At 41.8% G+C, this 17267-nt stretch overlaps 1 protein-coding gene and 1 long non-coding RNA gene across 6 annotated transcripts in view; one reads left to right on the top strand and one right to left on the bottom strand.

The window, feature by feature from the left end:
- LOC143963619 (uncharacterized) overlaps positions 1-17267 on the bottom strand; it is a 463825-nt gene that overhangs the window by 89633 nt on the left and 356925 nt on the right. For all 4 annotated transcript variants that reach the window (XR_013271009.1, XR_013271011.1, XR_013271010.1 and 1 more), the window contains exon 5: positions 6311-6405. This is a non-coding gene — a long non-coding RNA (uncharacterized LOC143963619). The remainder of the gene's footprint in view (positions 1-6310; positions 6406-17267) is intronic.
- Positions 3093-16000, top strand: IRF1 (interferon regulatory factor 1). 2 transcript variants are annotated; one of them, XM_077473304.1, is made up of 10 exons: positions 3093-3314; positions 7086-7173; positions 7256-7355; positions 9495-9671; positions 10231-10280; positions 10386-10509; positions 11458-11583; positions 12138-12178; positions 12270-12390; positions 13584-16000. In XM_077473304.1, exons 2-10 carry the CDS (start codon positions 7087-7089, stop codon positions 13664-13666), a joined length of 909 nt encoding a protein of 302 aa, XP_077329430.1. In that variant the 5' UTR covers positions 3093-3314; position 7086; the 3' UTR covers positions 13667-16000. The 2 variants fall into 2 exon arrangements, with proteins under 2 accessions (XP_077329430.1, XP_077329429.1); XM_077473303.1 differs by having other exon boundaries at positions 3095-3314; positions 7083-7173.

Genomic DNA, 17267 nt, shown 5'->3' with positions numbered 1-17267 from the left:
GCCCAGCCACATAGAGAGGCCCAACATGCAGGTAGCGCCATCACGTGTTCTAGGAACATAAATTACACATCTAACTTGTTGACTATTTATTACACTTTTGAAGCACCAGGACAATGACACGTGACACTGATGACAGATGGCACTGATACGTGGCAATGATGACACTTATACGTGGCACTGATGACACGTGACACTGATGACAGATGGCACTAATATGTGGCACTGATGACAGATGGCACTTATACGTGGCACTGATGACACGTGGCACTTATACGTGGCACTGATGACACATGGCACTAAAGACACCTGGCACTAATACGTGGCACTGATGACAGATGGCACTAATACGTGGCACTAATAGGTGCCACCGATGACAGATGGCACTAATACATGGCACCGATGACGCGTGACACTGATGACAGATGGCACTAATAAGTGGCATTGATGACACATGACACTGACAACAGATGGCACGTGACACTGACAGGTGGCACTGATGACAAATGGCACTGATATGTGGCACTGATGACAGATGGCACTAATACGTGGCACTGATGACAGATGGCACTATGTGGCACTGATGACACGTGGCACTGATGACAGATGGCACTTATACGTGGCACTGATGACAGATGGCACTGGGGACAAATGGCACTGACAACAGGTGGCACTGGGGGCAGGTGGCACTAGGGGCAGGTGGCACTGGGGGCAGGTAGCACTGGGGTGGATGGCACTGGGGGCAGGTAGCACTGGGGTGGATGGCACTGGGGCGGATGGCACTGGGGCAGGATGGCACTGCTGGGGGAGGATGGATGGCACTGCTGGGGGAGGATGGATGGCACTGCTGGGGGAGGATGGATGGCACTGCTGGGGGAGGATGGCACTTTTTTTTTACTTTTTTTTTTAAACAAAGCAAAGCAGAACGGCTGCCGCTGCACCTGTTCATCTCTCCCCTCTCACACTCTGTCTGTGTGAGGAGGGAGAGCGGCACTGAGAGATGATCTCATATGTTTACATATGAGATCATCTCCCATTGGACACGCCGATCCCGCTGTAAACGGCCGCTGTGATTGGCCGTTTACAGCGATCTGTGTTTGCCTGTCCCCGGGGGACACGGCGAACACAGAACTTCCGCGATGCGCGCCCGCGGCGGCGTGCATTGCGGAAGTAAACATTAGGACGTCCAGGGACGGCCTCCCGGACGAACGCGCCTGCTCTACGGCCGTCATTCGGCTATAGGGCGGGCGCGAGGTGGTTAATGACACCGCAAACGCATCGCAAATGCAGAACAGTATGCCTGCATTGGATTGCATGGTAAAAATAAAAAATGACCATGCGATTCAGTTGCGGTCCGTCTCCAAAAAAGGTGCCCGCACTTTTTTCAAAATGAATGAGTTCAAATCGTACCACACTGAACTGAATGTGAATTGCACAGGAATGTGGTCCCATTCCTGTGCTATGCACATGAGGGTTACAGTGTGAACTGGGGCTAAAATAAAAGTATAGCACGCTGCATTATTTAAAAATGGACTGGAACGCACGTAAACGCATATGCATGCACTGCCTAAGGGCCCTTTCACATTGAATGCGACTGGATGCATTTTGAAATGCACTGCAGAGACAGCCCAAAATCAAGGTAATCTTATGGGCATAGTTCACATCATTGCAGTGCAGTTAAAAAAAGTACAGCATGCTGCATTTTTCTGCACCACAAATGCAGGGAACGTGCTACAAATGTGCTTTAAATCCACTGCACTGTGCCCCCTTTAAGCCAAGCCCAAAAAAGTATAAAAAAAATGCACTGCAAATGCAGGGAATGCACTACAAACTAGGGATTGACCGATTATCGGTGCGGCCGATATTCCCTTTTTTAGAAGTATCGGTATTGGTCAAAAAACTGACCAATATTACTGATATTGCTTCAAGGGGTTTTACCGGGGTGATGTAGAGTGGACGGTCAGCTTTACTGTAATAACCGATGCAGCTCAGCAGCCGATTGCCTGTTACTAGAAGCAATGGGAGGAGACGTTCCCTCCCCACCCCCCGCCCGCCGCTCTCTCGGGCTCTCCTGTCCCACCAGGAGGCCCGAGCAACCAACTGGCACGTCTACCAGCTGGCCGAAGACCCAAACAAAGCTGATGCTTTGTTCAGGACTCAGATCTGGTAATCCGGAATCAATTTCATGACATTGCCATTTTAAAGACGCCAGTTTTAAAAAAAAATGAAGTATTAAAACGCAAATCTGGACGTTTTGAATACGTTGCAGTGCAAAGGATGGGTTTGGGGTCTTATAGACCCCCGATCTCTTCATAAAGAGTACCTGTCACTGCCTATTACTGCCACAAGGGATGTGTAGGTTCCTTGCGACAGCAATAACAGTGATAAAAAAACAAAAAACTTAAAATGACAGTGTAACATTTTTGTTTTTTAAAAAGTACAAAAATATCGTCAGGAGAGGTGGCCGAAATATTGGTATCATATTGGCACTGAAAAAACAACTACTACAGACGCGCTTCTAATCCACTGCACTGTGCCACTCTGCAAATGCAGCGCAAAACGCATGCATAATGCACTTAAGCCCACGTCAAGAGTGCTTCAAATGAATGTAAACATGTGGTCAAAACTGCGCAGTTTGTGGTGTGAATAGGCTCTAAAAGCAGACATAAACATAAAAATAAATATAAACGCATTGCCAATGCAGCACAAATGTAGGTAAGTGCACATAAGTGAACGCAGGAATTGTCAGGTAAGTGGACCCCTTAGACTGCCGACTAGAACCTTCCAAATAGAATGAAATAAAAGTCAGCGTGTACCTCACTGAAGATTGTCACATACAACACTGAGAAGCCTTGGGAAGAATAGAGCAGAGGGCACATGCTGCAAATGACAGCAGATGTGATGTTCCTGGAAGGCACGTGTCTTCCTACAACCCAATGCTGTACGGTGATTGGACGCTCCTGTATATCCTGTGTTCTGTCATTAGAAAGGGAGGGAGGACAGCTAGACAAGGGACTTCCCCCAGATCCTCGCTACAATACAACAGTCTGATTTCCCAGAAATGATGCCGCTCGCTGACATCCCGTACCGACCAATAGGGGTGCTGTGCACGATGCAGGGCGGGCTCCATCTCTTTTATACATGGGGGACCCGCCAGCCTCACACATTACTGTTCACAACTCTTCTCTCTCTAAGGACTAAGCATTGCACTCAGCTCTCCAATTCAACACCACGTTCAGTCATCAGCTCTCCAATTCTACATTACTTTCACTCAGCAGCTCTGCAACGGCGCTCACCAGCAACGACAGCAGCAGCAGGTACTGGAGGGATGACAAAGTTTACCTGAACTCTCTTCTAGGCTGGAGGAGCTGGGCTGTGCATTAGGATGGACTATGTACAGTATGAAGCTGGGCTCTACATGTGGGGTCAGTGTGATACTAGGGGTGCAGTGTCAGGACAGGCTCATTCTGGGGTGCAGTGTCAGGACAGGCTCATTCTGGGGTGCAGAGTGTCACGACAGGCTCATTCTGGGGTGCAGAGTGTCAGGACAGGCTCATTCTGGGGTGCAGAGTGTCACGACAGGCTCATTCTGGAGTGCAGAGTGTCGGGACAGGCTCATTCTGGGGTGCAGAGTGTCAGAACAGGCTCATTCTGGGGTGCAGAGTGTCAGAACAGGCTCATTCTGGGGTGCAGAGTGTCACCACAGTCTCATTCTGGGGTGCAGAGTGTCGGGATAGGCTCATTCTGGGGTGCAGAGTGTCAGAACAGGGTCATTCTGAGGTGCAGAGTGTCAGGACAGGCTCATTCTGGGGTGCAGAGTGTCGGGATAGGCTCATTCTGGGGTGCAGAGTGTCAGAACAGGGTCATTCTGAGGTGCAGAGTGTCAGGACAGGCTCATTCTGGGGTGCAGAGTGTCGGGATAGGCTCATTCTGGGGTGCAGAGTGTCAGAACAGGGTCATTCTGAGGTGCAGAGTGTCAGGACAGGCTCATTCTGGGGTGCAGTGTCGGAACAGGCTCATTCTGGGGTGCAGAGTGTCGGGACAGGCTCATTCTGGGGTGCAGAGTGTCGGGACAGGCTCATTCTGGGGTGCAGAGTGTCGGGACAGGCTCATTCTGGGGTGCAGAGTGTCGGGACAGGCTCATTCTGGGGTGCAGAATGTCGGGAAAGGCTCATTCTGGGGTGCAGAGGGTCAGGACAGGCTCATTCTGGGGTGCAGAGTGTCGGGATAGGCTCATTCTGGGGTGCAGAGTGTCGGGATAGGCTCATTCTGGGGTGCAGAGTACAGAATACAGAGTACACCCAGCACGTACAAGGAAGTTCACAGAGGAAAAAAACAAGACAATTGGAGGGAGGGCAGGCAAGGCTCAAGGCTGCTGGGCATTATCTCTACATACACTTGGGACTGTATAGAGGGGGTGCTATCAGTAGGGGCTCAGCTCTCTGCACAAGGACTGTATAGAGGGGGTGCTATCAGTAGGGGCTCTGCACATGGAACTGTTAGTGGGGACTAGAAAGGAGTGGGAGTGTTATCAGGTGGATTTCTCCATCTAGCTTCCTGCACATAGGACTATGGCATGGTGGAGACTACAGATAGGGGGGTGTTTATCTAGGGGGGGGGGGGGGGGGCTCTGTATATAGCGCTCTGCACATCGGGTTAATAGTAGGGAGTACAGAGAGGTGGGTGTGTCTATCAATGGGGCTCTGTATATAACTCTGCACATGTGTAGTGGAGTAATGGTGGGGACTCCAGTAAAAGTGGGTGTGTGTATATCAGTGTTGGCTCTGCACATAGCTCTCTGCACAGGCATTGTGGACATTTTAGTGTGGACTACAGAGAGGTGGCTGTGTTATTAACAAGGTCTCTGCACATAGGACTAATAGTGGGGGTATAGGGAGGAGGGTGGGGTTTATTAATGGGGGCTCTGCACATGGGACTAATATAGGGGACTACAGAATGGTGGGTGTGTTTATTAATGAGGTCTCTGCACATGGGACTAGTAGTGGGGACTACAGAGGAGTGGGAGTGTGTCTCTGCACATGCACATAGGACTCTAGCAATAGATATTAGTCATTTTATGGTCTGCACATGGGACTATGGAGAGGTGGGTGTGTTGATCCCAGTGCACCCAGATAACAACTGGTGTTCTAGCTCGAGGCTTGTGTGACATGAAGTCTTGTTGTTGGCTATAGAGATGATGACATGGCTCCCTGGATACCCAGTTCGTTCTAATTATGTTGCTGCCCTCCAGCAGTTTCTGTTAAGGAAATTGCTGTGTAAATGTGGATGGCAGGGCTGGCTCTATTGTAAGAAGCAGGCTATTGGAAGCAGATTCTCTATACACAAGGTTCAGTACTTGTCCACGTGGTGGCGCTGCTCTAGCAGACTTTTTGCCTTCAGATAGAAGTGCTGGTGTCATTCAAAGTTCATTCAACTGTGTTGAGATTACATTAGAAATGTTTTAACAAATTAGGAAAGTCCCTAAATCATACAGACTATAAATAAAGGGCAAGAATGTAAACATTACACGTAGGTTGTGCAACTCATCTGCATTAAAGGATTAGAGGCTGTTTAGTTAACAAAGTGTATGTTAGTAAATAAGGGGAGCCATATTTAGTTGGAATACCCAACACTAATGTGTGGAATAAAAGTTACAGGATGCATGCAGCATGTACAGAAACATGTTCATTGTTTTCAATACAATTTAGGGTTACTTTGGGGCTTGTACAGGTGACAAGGGCTAGCTGCTCCTGGCTGTGCACGTCATTCAAGCTAATTACAGCCATCTAAAAAATAAACTTGTACTGAAAGGATAATGTAGCCTGTCATTGAGCACCTATCCTGAAAATGCTACTTGCCTGGCTGTCTGGTTTTGCATTTACTAGATATGTCAGTGTGTTTGGCTAATACACTTATACACACAGGCATATTGTCCCATATCTGGCTGCATTTTGGTGCTCGGGAGCTATAGGTGTTGCATACAGCTGCCTGTACAAATGAATTACAAGATACAACTGTACACAGGTATACACAGCTCTGAGCATGACCATGTGTATATGTGCAAACAATCGCCCTAGCTGTATTTTTATTATATTCACCATATGCTTGTGTGTATGAGCCCTTACTTACATATAGTGCTGGCGAGCACTTAGAGGGCACCCTGAATGTTGCTCCATTAGTCTGGAGAACATGTGGGCAGTTTTAAAGGAACAAAGCTTAGTAGTGCTGTTTTGGTGACTTTTTTTATTTTATTTGGGCAAATGCTTTTATATGTACCAATTGCAGTGCTGCAGATATTAACTGGATCACTTACTGGACTTTGCTTCCTTGAGATAAATTAGACCAGGCGAATGACAGGTGGCTCTCTGAGTTCTCTTCTCTTGGCGGCAAATGTCCACCACGCCTGCTCTGTAAAGTAAATAAATAATAGGGGTAGTGTTAGCAGGAAGTGTGTTCAGTGAGATCATATTGCAATCCTTTTACATGCAATTGGCGTTCTAATAATAGAAGGATGCTTCGGCCTTCTACATTGAAACACGTGCTTTTAGTTCACAAAACAAAGATTAGCAAGTTTATAGATGGGGAATTATATATGATATCTATGATATGATATATATATATATATATATATATATATGTGTGTATATATATATATATATATATATGTGTGTGTGTATATGTATGTATATATGTGTGTGTGTGTGTGTGTATATATATATGAGAAACATAAATTATGCAAATTAACTTCCCCTTTTATTGACCTACATTGGTACTCCTATGGACTTAATAAATACTTTTGTGCAAGAGGCAATCATAATTCAACTCTCGGCAGCTTAGCATGACATAATGGGTTTTCTGATGAAATTTCTAGTATCTATTTACATCCACCTTCTGTGTCCTTTGCTGCATCTAAAGTATTGTTATTATATTTTGTTGAAATCTTTAGGCATGTACATGGTGTAATCAGAACATTTTAATGCTATTTAGTTACAGACCATTTGCTAAGCATGCTAATAGTTACTCTGCAAAGTAAGATCATTACATATCAGTCATTGATTAATAATAATATTTTTGATACTCCACAGCAGAATGCCTACCACACGTTTAAGGATGAGACCTTGGCTTGAGAAGCAGATTGAATCTAGAACAATTCCAGGTCTTTCATGGCTTAACAAGGTACTAAATATTTTATTGTGCGGTAAATTGCAAGTCTTTCATGTAAACATGCATATTAATTGTGATCTACTAATCCCTGCAGGAGGAAATGATCTTCCAGATCCCATGGAAGCATGCTGCACGACATGGTTGGGACATGGACAAAGATGCCTCTCTTTTCCGTAGCTGGGCTATTCACACAGGTACGTTTCAAAGTTCATGTTTGGTTTTTGGAACTAATATTTATCTTAGTTTATGTTCTGGCTGGGGCGAGAAGGTTTGTATGGTAGAGTAAAAATTACAAGTAATTGACTAATGCTTTGAACGATTGTCTAGTCTAGTCAATGATTCATAAGTGATAATAAAACTAAAAGTCCCTATATTCCCTGTCAACTACTAGCTATAAGAATATGTCCAACATCCATACCTTTTTTTTTTTTTCTTCCCCATTCCAAAACACACGGGTGTTAATGCGGCCCATAGTAGTTATATATTAGTATTTTAGGCTAAACTCCAGGCAAATGGCTAAATACATAGTTGAAATATATATATCAAACAACTGATTTCAATTATATTACATCAGTTTAATGATGCAGGCACATCTGTCAAACAGCATTGGCCCTGTTCTATTTTCTACTACAGTTCACCTTGGTTACCAACCTGTTCTTAGCTTGTGATTGGACAGTAAAGGAGAAGCAGCACACTGAAAGTCATCACTTTGCTATCTTTACTTACCATATTCAAGCCATTGACTAACTCACGATAAGCAAAGCTTAAGAGCTTGTATTAATGTGTTTTTATAGCTTAAGTATTTTTGTTTAGTTTCCAATAGGGTATGAGAGGGTGATTTATTTATTTTTTGCTGTCTTGTTCCATTGGGGTGATTTCTCTTTACTTCTTGTCCCATAGATACAAGAGAAAGTGATAGAAAATCACTCCAAAATAAATAGAAATTCCCTTGTAGATAGTTGTCACTGGAATGGGTGTCCCCGGTGGAAGATTTTCCCTCACCTCTGGTTCTGGTTATCAGGGCAAACAGGGTGAATCTACTCAGTGAGGACACAGACAGAAATAAAAAGCTGAGACAGATACTGTATGGAAGATAAGAACGATAACGTTTTGGCTATACATATACTGTATGTCAGTGCTGCCTCTTAATCCTCCATTGTAAATACTGCTGTGCACAGGATTTTAGAAAGCTGATACCAGGATACCGTATGGTATTTTCCTACATACATTGTGACATTTGAATGTACCTATGTACAGAAATTATGTTTTTATATCTGCTTGAAGATCGGCTTTAAATGACATGCTGGGTGGGCCTTTATGGCCGTCCTCTGTGCAGATGTTGGCTCTAGGTTTGTGATAACACAGACTTTTTAGTGCCTTATCTGCATTAGCAGCTATGTCTTGTATTGGGTGTCTTATGTAATGCCTCGTACACACAACCAGAGTTTCCGGCAGACTAGGTCAGACGGAATCAGTCCATCGGACAATCCGATCGTGTGTGGGCTAATCCAATAATTTTTCACATAAAAAATCAGACCGACCTAGAAATAGAACATGTTTCAAATCTGTGCGACGGACACAATTCCTATCGGGAAAACCGTTCGTCTGTATGCTGGTCCGACGGACCAAATACGACGCAAGGGAAGCTAGTGGCTACTGGCTATTGAACATCCTTTTTTAGTCCCGATTTACGTCCTCACGTTCAAAACAAACAGACTTTCGAATGGACCTAGTTCGTTCGTGTGTTGCCAAGTCCATTCGCTCGGAAGGGCCGTCGGAAGTCCTTCGGGAAGACAGCCGAACCTAGTCTGCCGGAAAGTCCGGTGTGTGTACGCGGCATAAGAAGCCATAACTATGTAAGAGTAACCATAAATAATCCTCAGCACATAATCTTTGCCTGTTGTGAAAAGGAAAAGCTTAGTTTGCACAAATCTTTTTAGCCATAGACCTCAGGTGCCTTTCTTGTGAAAGATATTTCCATAAAATTGCACACTAGATCCACAGGAGTTAGTCATCCCAGCTGACTTGTACTCTAAACTGAATTAGGCACCAGGTTCTGGAGGAGTCAGGAATACTCATGGATGTACGATTGTTTACTGATCTGACTGTAAGGGGGCAGATTGAGCGATTGTTATCCTATGTAGCTAGTTAGCTGTTTTTGCAACTGATGCAATAGATTTAAAACTCATTTAAATGACTTGTGGTCTTTAGGTAGTTTTGGAATGAATATTTCATCAATACCGATTGACTGCCCCTGTGAGAACAACTTGTCACAAATTCTGCTTTCGCAAATCTTTCATACTGTTAATAATGCTTATGTTTTATTTATACAGGGAGGTATAAACAGGGTGCGAAAGAACCTGATCCAAAGACCTGGAAAGCTAACTTCCGCTGTGCTATGAATTCTCTTCCTGATATTAAAGAAGTGAAGGACAGAAGCATCTACAAAGGATCTAGTGCTGTACGAGTCTACAAAATGTTGCCAGCTCCAATTAAGACAGAGAAAAAAGGTACTACATTTTCCATATTTGACATTTTAGCATTGTCAGAACAGTGATAAACAATTGCTGATTGGCTACTGAGGGTTAAGGTGGCCATACATACCTTGGGGGAACAAAAAAAAAAAATCCCTCCATCTATAATATACATAGTGGATGAAGGATTCCTAAGCTTTAACTCAAAGGATGTCAGGCAACAGCGCTGCCTACTAAACAAATTTAGTCGGGCTCTTCAGGAACTGGCTGAAATCTGCACAGTGTATAGGCCAGCTTTACTGTGCATTGTGCAAGTTTCTACCACATTACAAGAAGTTCAGCCATTATAAGCTATAAGCTTTATACATGTATTTATAATATATTAATTTGTTATTCTTGGCATACTGTCCAGATGTCGGTAAATACACTAATGAAAAATATCAAAATGCATACGTTTATTCAATCAAGGATCTAGAAAAAAAAATGATTCCAAAAACGTAAAGAAGCAATAGATTTTAAACTCTACTACTGGTAGATACGTAAAAAAAATTCTATATGCTAATCAGTGCCTTGGTTTTCTTTTTTTTCTTTTTAGAACGCAAGTCTAAGTCCCAGAACGATTCTAAGAGCAGACCCCGAAAGAAGGTACAGCCTTAGAACTTTGTGCAGTTATGTTTTTCATCTGTCAGCACCTGCTCAATATCTGTGCTTTGTGGTTAACATGTCTGCTATTGTGCTTTCCTGTTGTAGGTTGACAGCACATCAGCAGATGAGGTGGAAGAAGCAGTGAAACACTGTCAGCTACCGGAGGATCACAGTGATTACACAGTCGCAGATTACTCAATACAGGAAGCTACTGGCAGTTCAGATATAGGTGAGTCTAAATCCACCAATTCCATGGCTACTGTGATACCCAGCTGTCCCCGAAATAGAAAGGAAGGTAAAGTAAATTAGTATATCAGTCTTAGACCCCATACACACTATTAGATTTTATGCAGATTTTTGTCTTCAGATTTGCCAGAACCATATATTATGAGGTCAAACCTTAATGCCCTGTACACACGATTGGATTTTCCGACAACAAATGTTCGATGTGAGCTTGTTGGCTGAAAGTCCAACCATGTGTATGCTCCATCAAACATTTGTTGTCAGACTTTCCGCCAACAAATGTTGGCTAGCAGGTTCTCAGATTTTCCCCCAACAAATGTTTGTCGGAATTTCCGATCATGTGTACACAAGTCCATTGGACAAAAGTCCATGCATGCTCGGAATCAAGTACGAGCCGGAGATATCACTAGTGTTCATAATAGGGATATCACCTACATTTTGTACGTCACTACATTCGTAATTGTTGGCCAACATTTGTGTGACCGTGTGTATGCAAGACAAGTTGGAGCCAACATCTTTCAAACAAAAAAACATGGTTTTGTTATCGGAAGGTCCGATCGTGTGTACGGGGCATTAGCAGGCCTTTACAGTACATGGTTTTGGTAAATCTGAAGACAAAAATCTGCAGAAAATCGAATAGTGTGTATGGGGCCTAAGTGACTAGTCTAGTTGGTGAAAATAAAATAAACTCTGTCATTACCTTTCTTACTGGTATACTATCACATGGTAGGAAGTCAAATAGAGGTGCCGTTTTATTATTCCATTTGACTATTTTGGGCTTCACCTTTTTTTAGACTAAGACCTACTTAGAGTATTACCTCTCTGTCCCTGGTCATTGCTGGAATGATCAGATGATGCTTGATGTCTGATGTAAAAAGATTATCATGAACCTGGTTAGTGTCTGCATAATGTATAATGTAAATGTTTGTTTCAGGTGTGAATCAGTCTGAAGTCACCAGCAGCATGTCGCCATGGGATGATCAAATGGAAATGCAATTACCTGACAGCACAAATGACAATTACCACTTCCAGGTGTCACCCATGCCATCAAGTTCAGAAGGTAATGGCCATAGTTTTTATTAATAAAATTACTAATAAAGCACAAAATATAAGATGTGATAAAGAACGCTACTAAGTGTACAACAGTCACTTTAGAAAACTGCCTATGGCAAGTATTTATTGTTCAGTCTCCTGAACAGTTCTTTGTAACTTTATATAGTTGATACATTTCAAAAATTAACAGCCCCATATTTCGCTTTCATAGATAAAGTTACACTTAATTAAAAGACTGCTTTTGAGTAGTTTGATAATGCTAGTCCTTCAGTTATTTATTGCACTGCCAAAACATAGCTTATCAAATGCAAAGGGCTAAATAAAAAGTCCTTTTCCCATGGCAAGTGTATATGGATTAGTTGCTGTAGGTACATTATCGGTCCTACAGTGCCACACAGCCACCAATCAGCTTGAGAGCTGCATTTGTAAATAATGAAGAACAAATGTTTAGATCTAATAGCTTAACCTTGAATGCTGATTGTTTTAAGCCAAGTAAAATTATGTGGACAGGGATTTAATTATATTGTAAGGTTGTAATTATTTATTTATTTTTATTTCTAGGTGATGATGAAGACATATTATCTGACCATGAGCTTTTAGCTGTAAGTAAGCATCACATATCATGTAATTCTCGAATAATCTTGAGTTTATAATGTATTCTGTGCATTAAACTAATTTCATTATTTATTACAGCTTCTGGACACAGACTGGCAGCAAGTAAATGAGGGTGGCAGAGGATACTTCATCAATGAACCAGGAACAGGAAGCACTTTCGTAAACAATACAGGCTCTATGTTTGATAGCTTAAATATAGGTATTTACTTTTTAATGTAGTGATTTATTTTAGAGGAATTATTTCATTATTTTTTGTTCTTGTTAAATGTGTAAAGTTTGTTTGGTTCACCAATCAAACAGTTTGCCCACTAAGAAAAAGAATAATGTGGTCCCAAGTTATGCTAAGATTAAAAAAAAAAGAAAAAAAAGTGAGGCTGGGTTCACACTATTGCGAATTGGATGCAGGTTCTCTATGGAGCTGGTTCACATATCTCTGCTGTGGCTCCGGAGCGAATTTGCACAGGAGCCCTGTGCGCCTTTTGGTCAATTTCAGGTGCAAATTCATCCAAAAATGCGTGCTGAAATGGTGAACGGGCACCCCTGCTGTGAGCTGCATGCAAAGAGAGTTTGAACCCAGCCTTAGCAAATATAAATGGTATGAATTAATGAAATGAATATAGTCTAGGCCAGTGTTTTTCAACCAGGCTGCTACCAGGAGTCCTCAGGGATGCCGCGGCAACTGTTCGATGTTAGCGATCCGCTTGTTAACTTCTTGTATAGAGTGAAGGCAGAGAGATCTGCCCGCACCTCCTCCCAGCTCTCTCTTCCTCTCTGTAACTATTGCCAGCAAACCAGAAATCTGTGCTACCCGACATGTCCTTAGCAACTGATGACATCATCGGTAAGTAGGACATGGTCGAGTGGAATTTGTGCCAGGAGGGGGGTTGTGCTTGGGGGATCAGAATAGGGTTGTGCTATGAGGGGGATTTGGGGGGGGGGGGGGGCTGTGCTAGGTGGAAGGGATTTGTGCTAGTCGTAACACGTGCAAAAGCACACATTTTCCCATACAACACAAAATGTGCTGCCTTTTGCAGATGCTTGTGGGTGACATTCATTCTTAATGACACCCCCATGCATCTATCATCTATGCTGTTTCAGATGTATAGGGCAGCTCATTAAAAAATGTGACGTGCGGGAGCATGCAAAAAAGCGCGCATGCTCAGATGCACCTTCCGGTGTGAATGAGCCCTCAGACTGGTGTGCCCCTAGATGGTGCGCTGTTATAAAGAGTGCCTTGTCTAAAAAAAAAGGTTGAAAAACACTGGTCTAGATTTCCTCTGCTTGGCCTTATTTTGGGATCTGAATATCTGCAAATGTTTTGGGTTGCGTTGAATTTTATTTTACTAACAGCTTTTAGAAGCTAATGACATTTTTATCTTGCTTTTGTTTTAGGAGAGATACAAGTCCGAGTCACTACAGACATGAAACCACTTGACTTCTCATGGCAAGAATTAACAGCCATCACCTGTTTATGAACTTTACCTGGTTCCATTAAAAAAACTCATATGATGTGAGCCTCATATTTGTGTATATGAGTCAAAAGCCACCGATGGACTGAGGCGTTTTTATATGTTCAGTTCAAATCACAAAGTATAGGTAAAAGACTGAGGAATGCCCAGTCTTTAGCTGATTGCATGTAAGCACTGGTTATTCAGATCCTGGAAATGCATCGGAAGCAGGAAGGACTAGTCAATGTTTGGGCACTGCCTTTTGCTGATACTTGGCACAAGGAACACAGCTGAGCTTGGATCCCTGGAGTTGTGAAACACTTAACTGAAGATCAATCACTACATTTTGAATGGCAGTCTGTCTTCATAAAAGAACTTGTATCTCAAACTGTGAAGTGAAGTTTGTCTGTTGCCTAATTATCACAGCATCAGGAGCCAGTTACTGCAGTGTTAGCTATAATGGCATACAAGGAGAGTTGTGTGTGTCAGTCATGTGCTTGGCCACGTCATGTCTAGGTTCAACTGAAACTTAGTATTTAGACTTTTTTTTACAATTTTCGAATGCATTAGTTATATTTCATTAACTTTTTCTTGCTTGGTATTTCCAAATAATGTTAATTCTTGGGTGAGATTTTTGCACTTTTCTTTAGTAAATTGTTATATAAAATATCCAAGAAACTATCAAATGCTCTGCCTATTTCGCTTAATGGAATGTATTCTAATGCAGTGTCCTATATGTTAAATGGAGAGAGAGGAAGTTTGTAGCAGTTGTAGACTTTATTATCCCTCTAGAAAGGGATATATTCCAAGAGGGTATTACTCTACAAATGGTATATTTGATGGGGTTTGACACACATGTGCCATTTTTGAGCTAATTTGCAGTTATGCATAGTGTTCAAATAGTGCTTTGAGTTTACTGGTATGTTCATAATTTGCCATTTCAGTCAAATATGTGATTGTAAGGATTACTAAAACATTGCTCATGCAGTCCCACTATGTGAAACCTCTGTGAAATACTGCAAACATTCCCTGAGAGTTTTCTTAAGGGTTAGACATAACGTGTGTAAGCACATATTTTTTTCAGTGCAGTAGTTTAGAACTACAGCATGTCTGAATTACTGTGACATCAGAAAACATTTTTAAGGGTCAGTTGACACAAAACTGATATTTTATAGTTTTGCAGATGTTAGTTCAAACAACTAACAATATCCTATACTACTTGGAGACTTGTGGTAAGATCTCTGTTCTTTGCTTGCGCTACTGCTGGAGCAATTATACAGCTCAATAGAAGGTGGAAACTATGGCAGAGCTGTTGACACCAAGATACAGAAAGCGTTTGGATTGTTCACCCAGTGGCTTCATCTATAACTGAATATGACTCTTCTCTTCCCTTTATTGGAACTACTTTTTGACAGTCAAGTCAAGTCCTAGGAGATCCAACTGCCTTGCATTACAAGTTAGTGGAGGTTTTAGTTTACAGTCATCTATCATATGGCCAGTTTATTTAAATAAAAATAAAATAAAAGAGAGGTTGTTGTTCTGTAACTAAATATATACATTATAATTAAATAGGAGGAATCTGGAAATTCTTCTGCCTCCATTTCAGAGTGCCTTGTAGCTCAGCTGGGGGAGAAATATACAATAGCACATAGTACAAAATGTACAATAGAAATAATGGATAGTCATTTTCTGAAGACAGAATTCACAGACACAACTAGTTAAAGGGTTATCCTAAACAAGAAGTATGCCAGATATGATAATTACAATCCAAATCACAGAGGAGAGGTGTGTATGTCTACACCTAGTTCTTTCCCGTTTGATGTCCAAGTGGATATTGATCAACCATAAGATAAAAATGTAGTACATTTTCATTGCTGAAAATGCTAGATGTTAAGACTGTTATTCTGATCCAACAGCTCTAATCTAGCTAGCTTCTGATCTGCCTAGTTGTTCTGTGCTAGTAAGTGAAAAGTTATAGGAGCAATTGCATCAGAATAACAGTCTCAACATCTAGCATTTTCAGTAATGGATGCCACCTTATTTCTCTTCTTGTGCAGAAAATACTTGTTTTGTATATGCTATAGATATTTTTTTTTCTTCAATTTGCAGTTGTTATTTTGTTACTGGACATACTCCTATGTAACATCGATTGATGTACAACTCCACAATAAAAAAAAATATATATTTTGTTATGCTGTCATCTAACCACATGGCCAAGTTCCATCTTCATCCAATATTCTCATTTGCCTTTCTGTATGTGGCTAGCTGTTCATCACATGTACTGCGCATGTCTACCTTTGTAAATACTATGTATTATTTAATAGTTCTTCTACAGTCAGAATTAAAGTTTTAATACTGTTAGTACTGTTACGCATTTGGGATTTTTTTTTAAAAGAAACTGGAGATATGTGTAAATTGAGGAAATTGTATCTGTGTTCTACAGATTATAGAAGGCTGAGTGTTTTGCATTCTCACAAGTAATGTAGTTAATAGAAAGCAGGAAAGTAAAACTGGGTGGAGGCTTTTCACTAACTGACACTGTCACACATAGGAGGGCTCCGAGGTTTGTTCATATACACATTTCCCTTTTTACTGGCCTGAGGCTGATACGCATCACATGTAAATTTCTGATTGCCATTTGGCTTACAGCTGCTTTGAAATTATTGTTAAAGTGTATGTTTTTTTTTTTTTTTGGATAGAGTGCGGAAGGATTAAAACCCCTGGCATATTTTTACTGCTATTCAGGGCACCATTAGAGTAATTTCCCCCCACTCTTTGTTATGCTGACAACGGTCTCACTAGAGAGGAAGCAAGAAAACATCTGCAACAGTATTACTGATATAATTTTTTTTTTGTACAGTAATGGAAGGTTAGAACCTTAGTCAGCTTTTTATTTCTATGTAGTAAAAATTGAAATTGAAGCACCACACCACTGCAAAGGTCTTGATACAACTTTATTCCAATAAAAGTCAAGGGATAATCCAAATGCTAAATACGTTTCGGGGGTCCAAAGAGACCCCATTCTTCAGAGCTTGAAAGCAATGTGAATAGACTAAAAGTAAACTGGACCTTTAGGCTAGGTTCACACTGCTGTGATCTGATTTTTATCCCATTTTCAGTGCAATTATGTAGCACAACTTGGATGCTACTAAGATAGTACATTAAAGTGGTCTGCATATTCCGTGGGGCCAAAATCATGCTAGAATCACACCAAAGTAGTACAGGAACATTTTCCAAAATAGCACTGTGTTAAGTTGCAATTTTGTGAGTTACATCACATCTGAAATCACACTAGTGTGAAGGGAGCTTTAGTATTATTTCTGCTAGCCCTTGTACACATGGTCGGACATTCTGACAACAAAATCCGTAGGATTTTGTCCAAAACTGGTGTTGCATACACACGGTCGGACAAAGTTGTCGGAAAATCCGATCGTTCGGAACTTGATGACATAATTTTGTTACGACAGGACTACGTTCAGGCTAGTAGCTTTGGTCTTGTAATTTGATCTGAGCATGCGTGGCACTTTGTCCGATCGGAAGTCTCTACAAACGATCGGACAAAGTCCGATTGGATCATGTTGTCGGAAAATTTTATAGCCCAGCTCAAAAACTGTTGGTCGGATATTCC

The sequence above is a fragment of the Lithobates pipiens genome, unplaced genomic scaffold (genome assembly GCF_037356315.1).
Source record: "Lithobates pipiens isolate NorthernLeopardFrog02 unplaced genomic scaffold, aLitPip1_a1.2 Scaffold_8, whole genome shotgun sequence".
Lineage (NCBI taxonomy): Eukaryota > Metazoa > Chordata > Amphibia > Anura > Ranidae > Lithobates > Lithobates pipiens.
Note: the sequence above shows the minus strand (reverse complement) of the source record. Positions and strands in the feature narration are given on the sequence as shown.